Source organism: Zootoca vivipara, chromosome 1 (assembly GCF_965207765.1).
Source record: "Zootoca vivipara chromosome 1, rZooViv2.hap1.1, whole genome shotgun sequence".
Lineage (NCBI taxonomy): Eukaryota > Metazoa > Chordata > Lepidosauria > Squamata > Lacertidae > Zootoca > Zootoca vivipara.
This window is the reverse complement of record NC_142582.1, coordinates 39,037,805-39,051,418: the sequence shown is the minus strand read 5'-3', so window position 1 is coordinate 39,051,418 and position 13,614 is coordinate 39,037,805. Positions and strand designations below refer to the sequence as shown.

At 39.6% G+C, this 13,614-nt stretch overlaps 1 protein-coding gene across 1 annotated transcript in view; it reads right to left on the bottom strand.

Annotated features, from left to right (window-relative positions):
- TMEM163 (transmembrane protein 163) overlaps positions 1-13,614 on the bottom strand; it is a 79,194-nt gene that overhangs the window by 10,593 nt on the left and 54,987 nt on the right. The window contains exon 5 of the mRNA XM_035130432.3: positions 6,346-6,442. Within this exon, the coding sequence (XP_034986323.1) occupies positions 6,346-6,442 (97 nt within the window). The remainder of the gene's footprint in view (positions 1-6,345; positions 6,443-13,614) is intronic.

The following is a 13,614-nucleotide window of genomic DNA, read 5'->3' as shown; positions in this document are numbered from 1 at the left end:
TTACCTTTCCAAATTAATTCATCTTCCAGAAAACTGATCAGAATAGACACTTTAATATGGTAGTAAATTAATAAAATAACGCTGACCATCTGCTGCCATGTCCCTCAGGACCTTTCCTCTTTGTCGCCTCAGATTACCTTCTTGCCATTGCTTCTGAAAATCATTAAATAAGGAATCAAATCCATCGAGATTCATTGTTCGCTACCTCACTAGATTTTAATTGGAGCAACAGCACTGAATTAGAAAGAGAAGATTAATTTTTTTAAAAAAACAAACAAAAACTAAACACTTCCATAATCTGCAGCCTTCTTTTGTTTGAAATGAAACTCATTTTTGTCCAGTTGTGCCATCGTTTATATCTGCATAAGTATATCCCATTCTACCCTAAACATCTTTGCTCGTGACATAATGCAGCTACAAATAATTATGTATTTAACTACGTTTTACACTATGCTTTCATGTTACACTGCCATAGCCATTCCAGTTACAAATCCTATACTAAATACACCCACAGTAAATCTGTGAACAAAGCAAAGTGTATACACAACAGACCTGAATGTATAGAATCAAGCCTTCTCCCTCAGTAACTGAAATGCTTTTGAACTTTTCCTTCTCTCCCTCTCCCTCTCTCATATTTTGCTTACAAGTCTGCTGGGCCAGAAAGACCTCATCTGCCGAGCTTGTTTACTTGTTCACAAACCTTAATTTGCATCTCTGCATACAGATCTATTAGCATATGCCAATTTCTATCACAGGTCTGTGCTTTGAGTCTTTTAAGTGCTTGATCGTGCCCCTGATAGGAAAGAAGTGGGGGAAAGAACAGGGCAGACTTTTCTGTCCTTTTTCTTTATGGTTATGCAATGATTGAACTGCAAGGCAAGCTGAAATCATATATTTCACTATACTAGGAAATCCATCTCAATAAAAGCACTCAGGGCATCACCATGGAAACTGCACATTACAAAGAGCAAACAAGGAAGGTATTTGTGGCACACTACCATTCCTTGCTAAGGTTATATCCTTGCATCCAGTTTTTACAATAGGCATGCTTACTAGTATACTGTGGATGCCCTCTAGCCCAATAAAACATTGTTGAGTGGCAGTGACTTCAGCTGTTTCCAAATCACTTAATGCCCATCATCAATGAGAGTGCTGGTTTCATAAACAGGCAACACACAACTTCAGGACTGCTCATACCTGAGGAGGTTCTTTCAAGAGTGTTTCTTTCTTACTGCACTAAAACAACACTATTTGTTCCTTCATGCCTTGCACTGGGTGAACACTGTATGTAAAATTTAAGACTATATAACAGGTTCCTGTAGTTGACTCAAGTGCCTTTCTCTCCAAGTATGAAATTTAGGGAAAGGTAATTCTGTGCAATAGAACCCGCATTTGGTTAATGTACAACCGTACTAACTGCAATGCAGATACTGCTCACAGAGAATATCTACTTTCTATAAATGAAAGTATGAAAACCAGAGTGTGCTGTAATTTAGACAAGGAAAGAAGGCACTTGGATTTGATCCTAATATTGCAAAAAATAGAATAGCTCTCATAAACTGGGGAAATGTTTAAAAACAACCATAGGTACAAACCAATAAATAATATTAGTATGAATAATATTAGTATGAAATTCTGCCTCATACCACACCCACTGTATCTTTGCGACTGGGTGGTGGAACCTCCTGTATGGGACTAAGAGAAGCTACCAGGCAGATACACCCAAATTCTCTTTGTACAAACACACACACACATGATATACTCCATAACTGATTTTTACTTAAACTGTGTTGTTGTTGTTTTAACTCCCAGAGAGGTAACGTTAAAAACAAAAAATGTCTGGTAGCATCTTAAAGACCAACAGTGGCAAAGCAAAGGCTGGACCCGGGGGCCACAGTCCCTGCTGCCCAAGCTCCTTGATATTGCTACCCAAAGTGTGGCAGATGATGCAACTGTGAAAAGCAAGTTCAGCATCTTTGTTCAGCCACCAGTTTGCAAGTGTATATACTGTCCTGCACCAAAACACCACAGGGCAATTTAAAGCATAAAAATGCATTAACCACACAACCCAATAACGTCAATTATTTCATGCTACAAAGCTGCTTTTGCTGTTCCTACGTCATTTCAATTTGGCATGCTATCCCCTTTAAACCCTTATTCTTTTTTTTAAAAAAAATTTAATTATAGCTGCAGCATAGTTACTACTGTTCTGTGAAGGAAGCATATTTTGATAAACTCAATTCATAGAGTGATCAAAGTCAATGCAATATTGTGTGCATTCTCAAGAGGAGTATCACCAGTTCCCCCAAATTACCTTTTTAGCAAATATACATTTAAGATGTGACTGTGTGCACCAGCACAGTCACAGATCTAGTAGCAAACAGGATCAGTGTATGAGCTGCACTGCTGTAGTCCTAGTTTTCAACCAGTACATCGCGTCTCTTAGACTAGACGTATTTTCACTATTCATCTAATAGCACAGCTAGTGTTACAATAGCTTCTTAAGAAACATTTTCTACTGGAACTTCAGCTTTCCCTTGTTGTGGCAAATGAAGTAACCCTATTCACATCCTAGCAAACAACATCCTGGATCATATTAATGAATGTAAACTGCACTGCCACTGCATAGAAGATACTGCTGCCTGGGGAAATAAACACACTCCCTGAATTGCAAGTAGCTATTGATTTAGCACACCAAGCAAATGGTTGTACTCTCCCTGGCCCTTTGACTTGCTTTATCAAACAAGAAATTGTATGCATTTTGTAGTACATAACAAGAGAGATAACCTATTTTGGGGGATATGGAATTATGATAAATTATAATAAATTGTTGAATTTACAGTCTACAACAAGAAGAGAAAAACTCAAAAAGATTGTTAGTTCCTCTGAAAGAAACTAATAGCTTAACTGAAAAAAAATGTCAAAACTACCAGCGCACTTGAAAGTAACTTTCAGAAAACCATTTTCAAAATATGGGCTGTTTTTCGTGCCACTATACCAAGCTTGGGACGTGGGTGGCGCTGTGGTGTAAACCACTGAGCCTTGGGCTTGCTGATCGGAAAGTCGGCGGTTCAAATACCCGCGACGGGGTGAGCTCCTGTTGCTTGGTCCCTGCTCCTGCCTACCTAGCAGTTCAAAAGCACGAAGTGCAAGTAGATAAATAGGTACCTCTCTGGCAGGAAGGTAAACATGAGTTTCCGTGAGCTGCTCTGGTTTCGCCAGAAGCAGCTTAGTCACGCTGGCCACCCGAAAAAACTGTCTGCGGACAAACGTCGGCTCCCTCGGCCAGTAAGTGAGATGAGCGCCACAACCCCAGAGTCGTTCACGGCTGGACTTAACTGTCAGGGGTCCTTTACCTGTACTGAGTTTAATAATCTCTGGTTTATGCAAAGTGCTCTAGTGCAAGGAACTTTTTTTAAAAAATACAATCTATTTCAGAAAGCAGGATATTCAGTAAGGTTACAGCATTATTTTAGACCAATTCTCAGTGGGTTATCTCGTCTTAGAAAGTACAGAGATTATTCAGAATTAGCCCCAAGTGCGCTTGTTAGGGGCTTGACTAGCTTTTACTTGCTCACTATAGTAAAGAGCCCACGGACAGCATTTTTCCAGTTATCAGAGTGATGCCACTACCAACACAATTGCAAAGCTGAAATGATTTTTTGGGATGATTCAATTTGCAACAGAGGGCAGTAGCAGGCCACAGGAATATAAGATACGACGACAAGAGTTGCAGCAAGCAGAGTCAAATCAATCTATCTGAGATAACAAGGTTATCTCAGAGTGCTGTCTACAGGTCATCAACAACCCATCCTGAACCGTGGGGAAAGAAACCTCATTCAAGTTCATACAAGGCTTCCAGCCAATGAGCTGTAAGTAAATGAAGGTGTAAGGAAAACTTAAAATGTTACCTTTGCATCATGGGAGCATTTGCAGATGCAGGTTGCTGGTACAAGACCTGACTCTGAAACTGAAATAATGCCAAAATGGCCCCAGGAAGCCCAGAATGAAACATTTATGCAGTCTGCTACTTCCCAGGCCTTCCATGCAACTCAGGCCTCTCTGGCTAGGAACCGAAAAGATGCACCACAGCTTCACAAGAGGACTTTCTAAGCTGCGGCAATCTGAAAAACTTGAGGTAAAAGACAAAAGGGTGCCTCCGCCATTCCATGCACAGAAGCTAACACAAATGCTGCCTTCTAGCATATTTGTGCACCCTGCGTATACCCAGAGACACAAGCATCTGTTGGCATTCTTAATTATGCCACCTGAGGCAGCCACCTCACCCTTACTAATGATAGGGCTGGCCCTGGTGAAAAAGTGTGCCCCTTGATAAATAGAAAATCTATGTGAGCTACTGCCATACAGCAGCAGCTTCCAAAATTGATTCTGAACTACACATCATATTGAGTGATTAGTCAATATAATCCATATCTACAGCATATGGTCAAGTGGCTTTGACCAAGTTTCCATCTTTCAGTCTGAAACTACCTCACTAGGTTGCTATAAGACTGAAACACTCCACTCTAAAGTCCTTAAAGAAAGGGGGAAGAGAAACATTAACTCCTTAAAAGGCCCAGAAACAAATGCAGTCTAGAAGCCCAGCATAAAAAAAACTTATACTTGTCCCGTTCTTTGATAGAAAATGTTTTAATCTGCTATGTAAATTATATTGCTCCAAACCAAGAGTTAAATGTTATCTTTCTTAACATTTAAGGAATGGCAACATTTTCTAGTGGAAAAGCGTTGTTCCACAACCGCATGACTCAAAATCAGAGTCATGCTGCTTAAATTTTACACCAAGCTAGGAAAGCCTATTCTGAAAAGAAACTTAATTCATGAAATCTTACATTTTCAAATAAATTAACATTTCTAAAAGTCTCTGGAAAATATGCTGCTTTGTGTCAATTTAAATGGGTTACAATGCACTACATGGGGTTCATTTTCAGACATTGCTGGGTAAAATTCCACACTTACGTAAATGCAATCTGAACTCTAGCACAAAATACTATTTTGAAGACTCTAAACTTTCACTTTAAACTGCTTCAAGCCTTTAGGGATGTAGGCGTGAATTATTATTTTTCCAGTAACCCAATTCACACATAAGAGGTGGCTCTTTAATCCAAATTATACACAAAATCCAGCTGCATGTGGAAAACATCCAAACATATTAGTAACCCGTTAATATATGTGCATCTCCATGTATTATCCATATAGAAGCCTGTGCTATCATGTCCATCTGTCCTCTTTTATATAGAACAAATGTCCGGTTATTTTACAGAAGATGGTTTTGATCTCCATTGCAGGCCAGAAAAGGGTATGAGGGAAAGAAGGCAGCAGGATGGTTGCCATATTACTTTAAAATCATAGCACTTTCTGGTTTCTATTTACAGTACTGTATTACTCCTTTCACACATATAGTAAGTTGGATACAGCACCAATATGTTGTGCTTTTCCAGCACATGTGATTTGCATAATTTTGACAACTTCCAGACATGCAGCATGAGTGTTCTTCCATGAGTGTTTGTGAATATTGTTCAATGTTCACTTTTACAGCCTGTATACAAGGTCACCCGTTTTGCAAAGCAACAATGTGCCTGTAGCCTCAAGTTGACATATGGTTTCTCGGCTGCAGCAAGTTATGGAACATAAATTTACAGTTTAGAAATGTAAGTAAATCTGAATCCAACCCATTCTACCTTCTTCTTAAAGCTTCCCTAGATTCTCTATCTTTGAATTAAAGCTATATCTCTCCAGATGTTGTTGGACTCTACAACGTCCTTCAGACCTGGCCAACATGACCAATTGCCAGAGTTTAAGGGAGATGTAATCTGAAGGGCCACAGCCTCCTCTTTTCTGTTCTAATCATTCCTAGGTCCATTGTCTAAAGCAGTGTTTCCCAAACTTGGGTCTCCAGCTGCTTTTGGACTACAATTCCCATCATTCCTGACCACTGGTCTTGCTAACTAGGGATGATGGGAGTTGTAGTCCAAAAACAGCTGGAGACCCAAGTTTGGGAAACACTGCTTTAGACAATGGACCTAGGAATGATTAGAACAGAAAAGACACTGGTTTAAAGTGTGAAATACAGTGGAATTTTTGATTTCTAGAAGTGAATAGATTTTAGCTATTATTGCAAAGAAAAACCATATTTGGAGCTCAAAAAAGATAAATATTAGTTAATGGTCAAATACATACATTAAGATAGAATATTTTCATGCAGTTCTGTTGAATTATACAGGGACCAAGCTATAAGTGGACATAGGCATGTGCCTCCAATACCATACTATTCTAAGGCTAGATTTTAAGTTTTTCATTTTAAAAAGATAATATAAAAGGTCTTACCACTTCTGGAAGCAATTTAATTGCAAGGTCGTGGATGGCTTTGATCACTATACATAGGGAAGACAGGAGAAATATCACACCCAAGATGACACAGGCACTGTAGAAAGGAAGAAATATTTGTAAGTCATTTGGAGCTTTGTGGCCTATCGATTGATGGCACACAGGATTCTACAATGAACATAATGTTCAGAGAATGAATGTCTACTGAAGTCCTAGAGGCTGCTTTACTGAATGAAGAGAAGCACACTGCTCTTTGCCATTGGACAGGAAACCAAAGGCCACTGGGAAACTGCTCCTCCTACATTCCATGAAAAATTATCACTGCAAAGGGAGAAAACATCACTGCAATCTTGAGGAAAAATCATCACTGCAAAGGAGAAGAACAGCCTGGCCCCATGCAACAGCCAGGGGCTGTTAAAATGCATCCTTTTAAACACAATGTTTAAAATGTTTAAATGTTTAAAATGCATCCTTTTAAACACAAGAACGGAAAAGAGAATCACTGTTAGGAACTCCAAGGTCTGAATTAGACATTTTGCAGTCATATGATACATGCCCTATCAACTAGTAAGCTACCAGAGTCTGAATATCCTCAGGCCTCATGGTCCAGGAGCTGGGAGGCTGGGGAGGGGCAGTTTGACAAGGTAAATGTGTACAAACTTTCTAGGAAGCCTTTAGCAATTTTCCTGTTGTATTTCTCAGTGTTTATAAGTTTAAATGATACTGTGTAAATAAGATAGAAACCTATGCAGAGGTTTCTAAACTGCAATTTCAAGTTGAAACTGTGCTGCACTGCTAATGGAAGTCATTTTTAGGGAGTTCTCTATCTCAAACAAATCCTACGTAAACAGAACTCCTGGTAACCACAGTGTTTTGAACATCTCCCAGACTATTCTGATAAATGATGCTGTATGATAATTCCTTTTGTAACCAGCATCTGTTTTCTTTATAATAAGAAATAAAGACGCAACGATTCTCATCTGGCATTCAGTGTCTTGTCACCTATTGGGAGCACAGTCTGAGGCTGTTATAATTAGCACAGCAGTGCGCTACTATTTTTTACCCTGTAGACATTAGCCAATCTGGAGGTTTGGCAGAACATGCAAAATTTACATCAAACTCATTAAAGAGGCTGCAAAGGAGTCAGCAGGGTTCTGCCAAGCTTAAGAAATGCAAGCTCAAGTTGTGACATCGTCACAACATTTTGTGGCATACCATATTCAGAAATGAAGACATGGGGCCTTATGCTAGAGCACATTTGCTGGCGATTCCAAGATGCTAAAGCTCTGTTGCTCTCCCAGGAACAACTGTAAGAGCAGGAAGGAAGATTGGCTGCATAGATCACTGCAAAATCAGACAGGATTTTCTCAATGATGTTACAGCAAGACTACAGAATCCCGTCACTGGAGAAATGAGGACAAACCTTCACTGATCTTAGGATAAATATATATTCAGCACTTTGTGAAGGCAGACATCCAAAATAAACTTGCGTAAGGTAACATCCTCTACCTGTAGCAGAGATGGCACAGGCAATCACGGGACTGCTGGACCCTTGGCAAAGCTCATGCACTCAAGAGTGTGTCTATACCAAAATGTATCCTTAGCACTTGTCCCAACCTCTGCTTCTGCATCAACTCCCAGCCCAAACCAGCTTGTTTCCATTTGTTTCACAAAGCCAAATCTCACTGATGCAGACAGGAACAGGTGCAAAAAATTTTTTTAGGAAATCTAACTGGTTCTGATCATTACTGAGCCAATCTTAATTCAGAAATTATCTGTCCACACCACTGAGAGCTCCCAAACCCCTTCCTTTCTACCAACACCCATCCACTGATTCTTCAACCCACTTTCTTCTCTACCCCACTTTCTTGGGTGGCAGTTCTCCAGTGGTGGCAGCAAACGGGGAAGGGAAGAATTTCTGCAGGTAGCAACATTGTTCTGCCAATAGCAGCAGACACAAAAGGAAAGGCCTCTCCATCTTCCCCTCCCATGCCTTTTTTCAGGCCACAAACAGCCTGTGGAAATGTAGCTTCCCCAAGGCAGACGTTGCAGTAGACCTTGAGGAAATGATATTTCACATATGTGGCTTACCATTTGCACACAAAAAGGGGAGGCTTAAAATAAGGGTTTTACTCTATAACCTAAATTTGTTGCCTCCTTTTCTACCCAGCAGAGAGGAAACATACAAGGAATCAAAATTTGAATAGCTTATTACATCAAAAATCGGAAGCTTGTGTCCACATCAAATGGGATAAAATGTACTGGAAACTATGGCTAAAATGGAAATTTATGTTTCAGTATTATTGAAATAATAATAATTCTGTGGCAGCTGCCACAGACAACAGCTATCAGTTTATATTTAGCAGAATATTGACACCTCAGATAGGGTGAAAATTCGAACAAAAAGGGAGACAAGCGCTATTATCTTTTGAATGATTTATCATTCATTCATCATATTTAGCTAGGGCAGCATCTTTTTTAATATACTTGCTGCGAAATTCTGCGGTCATGCAAAATTCATGAGTGCGCCTGTCTTTATACCTATACTAGAATATCTTAATGGCTTAGGCACTTCTAAGTGTGCTGATATCTCTCTGCACTGCAGCTAGAATGCTTTATTGTACACTAGACTGTTCTAGTGCTAGCAAACGATAACCTAATAAAACTAGAAAATCACCCAAAGAGGTACGTAAGAAGGAGAAAACAACATTTTTTAATAAAATTATAAAGGGCTATACCTAGAGAAAAGCCTGTGGAATACATCTGGGGTGCAAGTTAACTTTCCCAGCCCCTCTTCACCTACACAACACACACACACACACACACAGCCTCTCTAGGGTCTGGTAACCTAAACAATGTGACCTGTGATGTAAGGGAGATGCTTGAAAATTAGGTAAAGGCAATGGAAAATAGCTCATTTTTCAAGGATCCCCTCTATTACTGCTCAATATACAATGTATAATTCCCTATTCCATGACTTACTGGGGAGGCACATAGTATGTGTTTTGCAGCAATTGGTTGAGTTGGAACAGAGCCTACAGGTGAGCATGACTTGAGTTGGAACAGAGCCTACAGGTGAGCATGGGTATTTTTAAGGAAGCTTCCTTCGGTAGTGTGGAAAAAATGCTTCCAGTTCATGAGACCTAGGAATAGAGCTGCCTGACCTTTGAGATACAACCACTTAGAAACTACATGTGGGAAGTGATAGGGAGCAGTACCAGCAGGTTTAAATAGGTTGTGGTGAAATGTTTTTCCCCTGATACACAAAAAAGGACAACCTCAATGCTTAACAACTTTTGGGGGGAAAGGCAACCTGCCGCTACTTAATGGTTTGTGCTGAGCATTATTCAAATAGCAATACGAAATTGCTGAAGAAGTTCCTAAAAATCCAAAATGAGGCCGTAAGTATCTCCTCCTTATTGCTCAAAATTAAGATAAAGTGGCCTGTAAATAATATATAATGGCAATAGTAAGTAAGTAAAACCTTTATTGGCATCAAACAAACTCACAGACAAAATAATAAGAGATTAAAACTGTCACTGTGGCAAACACTGTGTTAAGAGAGAGAAGGGAATATCCGCTATCCGCTCTCACAATGGGGCTTCTAATAATTCAGACGACTGCAGAGTACAACGACGAGAAAATAGTAAATTAAGATATTGAGCCACCATCTTGATGAGGACCTGGTCCTTCCCCAGCAAAAGGAATTGTAAGATTTCCTGCTCTGGTCTCCTTCTGGGGATGCCGAGCCGGTCCAGGAATTGTTGACGAAGGTCGACGTAAAGATTACAATGAAAAACCATATGTAGAAGGCTTTCCACCTGAGGGTCATGACACAGACAGAACCTCTCGTCCTTCGCCCTGCCCGAGAATCTTCCCCACAGGAGGTTCGATGGATTTACGTTGAACCTGGCCAACGAAAATGCCCTTCTTTCTTGTGGGTTCAGTAGGAAGTCAAGATACACAAAAAAGGACAACCTCAATGCTTAACAACTTTTTGGGGGAAAGGCAACCTGCCGCTACTTAATGGTTTGTGCTGAGCATTATTCAAATAGCAATACGAAATTGCTGAAGAAGTTCCTAAAAATCCAAAATGAGGCCATAAGTATCTCCTCCTTATTGCTCAAAATTAAGATAAAGTGGCCTGTAAATAATATATAATGGCAATACGCTCATGAAACTCGTTTTTCACCGACTGACTCCACTTGAATAAAAAAAAATTGCTTTAAAATTACCAAATGTGTGTGTGTGTGGGGGGGGGGGGAATTCATGAAAGAGAAAACAGTTAATTGTTGGTAAGATAAGCTATGCATCTCTACTACAATTTAACAAAGGTGTGGAAGGAAACCGCATGTCTGAAAATACATTAGTAAGAAGCACCAGGAATTTCAGCTAGCCACAATTTTTGAGTGGCATTTGTCTTGCCTCTTTAAGCATGCAGCTCCCATCAACACATAACTATGGCCACTGTAGTAGATAAACAATGTTTTGCCTTTTCTATAAATCTGAAGTGGCCCAATGTCAAAAACAAAACTAGTATCTTCAAAGTAATTATTCAAGTAGGCAAATGTCTAGGTGAGTCATCAAAACTAGGGCTGGGGTAGGGAGCCTATGGCCCCCATCAGCCCCAACCAGCATTGCCTATAGTCCAGAATGATAGGAGTTAACAGTCCAGCAACATCTGGAGGACCACAGTTCCCCATCTCCGGATTAGGGATGTATAGGATGTTGCTTTTTGTTCTGTTTTGAGTGAATAGAACCCTAAATGTGTGTTTATGCCCATGTGGTGGTAGCATCCCATTCTCTTTCAGATGATTCCTTCAGCCTACAAGCAGAGCTGTGATGTCATGATCACCATCTACTGGTACTGGAAAAGAATGGCTCTGTAACAGCATGTGAAGTTGTCTGCATCTCTTTGTGAGGCTAGCCCTCAGGCTTTGCAATCTCAAAGGCTTTTCTGTTTCGAGTCATCCCTCTGAAAATTGTTAACCACTCCACTGTTCCCTGTAAGAATATTCAGCAATGTTTAGTTGCAACTGCTATTTTACAGTACATCTCTCTCTCTCTAACTGAAGAGCAAAATGTGGTTTATATAATTTAGCTTCTGTAAAATATCCAATGTGGGATATCTCCCTGTCTAATTATAATCCCGCTGACTTTCCAGCAAACGGAATGTAGTAACAATATGTCTAAATGGGTATATAACAAAGCCCTTGGTAATTACTACTCTCAGTTCAATCTGCTGAGAGCAGCAGAGGTGTGGCAACAGAATTAAGCATTAAGTAAAAATTAGTGAAGCATGCAAATACAATCTGTACAAATGTTTTCACTTAAACTTGCCAGTATATAGATATTATGCTGCCTCCCTCCTTTAGTGCATTCTGCATAGCAAGATATCTTTCACATGGAGTTGAAACCAATTTTAGCAGCTCTCCACATAGTTAATTAGGATATTCACTGAACTGTGATGACATTATGCTAAATAAAAACAAGATTGTCAATATCAGTCAAATAACTAGCTAGTCGACTTTGTTAGCTTGTGCTTATCTTACAGCTTGGCTGTCAAAGCTGCCAGAAAAACAGACCTCGTTTTCTTCTAACATAAGACCTTTTTATAAAAAAAAACCCAACCAAATGTTTTATTGTTATTACAAAGCAATAGCTAAAATAGTATGTCCAAATTCTCGTGCGACAATTAAGCATGTGCTTCACATTTCCATTGAGGTCAATGGGATTTTAGATTGCTGAACCCTTTGACTGCATTGTATCTTTGATTTATGTTCACCGTGAAATGTTCAACATCTTTGGGAGGCATTATTGTGTGTACCCCAGGAATCTAACCTTCAAGCTAAGGGTGAAACAAATTTAAAGACTGTAAGAAGATTATTCAGCTGAGCAAAAGTACTCCGGGCCACCACCAAAATCAGGATAAGACAGGTCCAGGTACAATTTCTGTGGTTATAAAAAGTTAATCAGGAGTTTACTTGTTAAAAAGGAAGGTAAAACTATACCTCAGAGTTGAGGGAACAACTGCATATTTCTAGCTCAACAATCATTTTACCAACACAATCCTATGTGTAGCTACTCAGAAGTCCTACTGAGTCCAAAGTGACTTGCTCACCAGTAAGTGTGTGCTATAAGGTGCCTGTGGGATCAATAATACCCCTGAGGTCTTCCCCTGGTGCCCATGAAGCCTCAGCCCTGCCCCTGACACACTGCACCATGGTCATGAGGTGGTGAGGGCAATTGTCTCTCCCCCCCCCCCCTGAAAAGTACATAGAGCTAAAGGAAGAAGAGTGACCATCTTCCTCACCCATGAAAGAGACACCTTGTGGACCACTTGTATAACACTGTGCCCATCCTCACTTACAGCAGCAAAAGGCTCTCAGACTGGAACCAATGTCTTGCTCATGTCCATTAGGGTTTTAACCTAGGGAGTTAATACATTTTAAGACCCTTTACAAAATATTTGCACACTTTGTACAGTATATCTTTTTGGCTTAACAACCAGTAAGCCTCCATGAAGGTTCTATAGCACAAGTAGCCCATCTTTCATTTGGAAGCACCAACTATTGTGAAATATAATTGATGATTTAATATCCGTGCTGCATTTGTCTTTATTTCTTACAAAACAAACTGAAAATTGTTGGTTAATGTCAATGATCAAGTAGACAAGAAAATATCTTCACCCCATGTGCAGTTCTCATGCTTTAAAAATTCTATTACTATGTCCTTGGTTAGAGTAAACAACATTAAGGAAAAGGCGGTGAACAGCTGGTCATCATGCTTGTACATACTGTATAATCATCTGTTTTTCGGTATCCTGAATGCTTCTTTGTGTTTATCAGAGTACTGTAAGTTAATTTAATACGTGACAGGGATTTAGATGAGTTTTCAAATAGCAGTAAAAATTCATTTATCATAACAAAAATAACAAATAACAAAGAGTCTTGCGACTCCTTAAAGAGTAATAAATTTGTTATGGTATAAGTTTTAATGGACTCAAGCCCACTGCACATGTGATGAAGTGGACTGTGATCCAAAATGTTTATGCTATAATAGGTGTGTTAATCTTCAAGGTGTCACAAGGCTCTTGGTTATAGACTGATTTAACAGTATTAATTAGTTCTGCACTCTGGTTTTTTTTTTATAAAAAGTACTGTATTTGGTGCTTAAGTTGTCATTAGACTCTCACAGCACTACAGCAATGAAAACATAAGTCATGGGGCTGTGCCAACATGTGGCAGGAGAGACTCTGGCCTCCGTTTT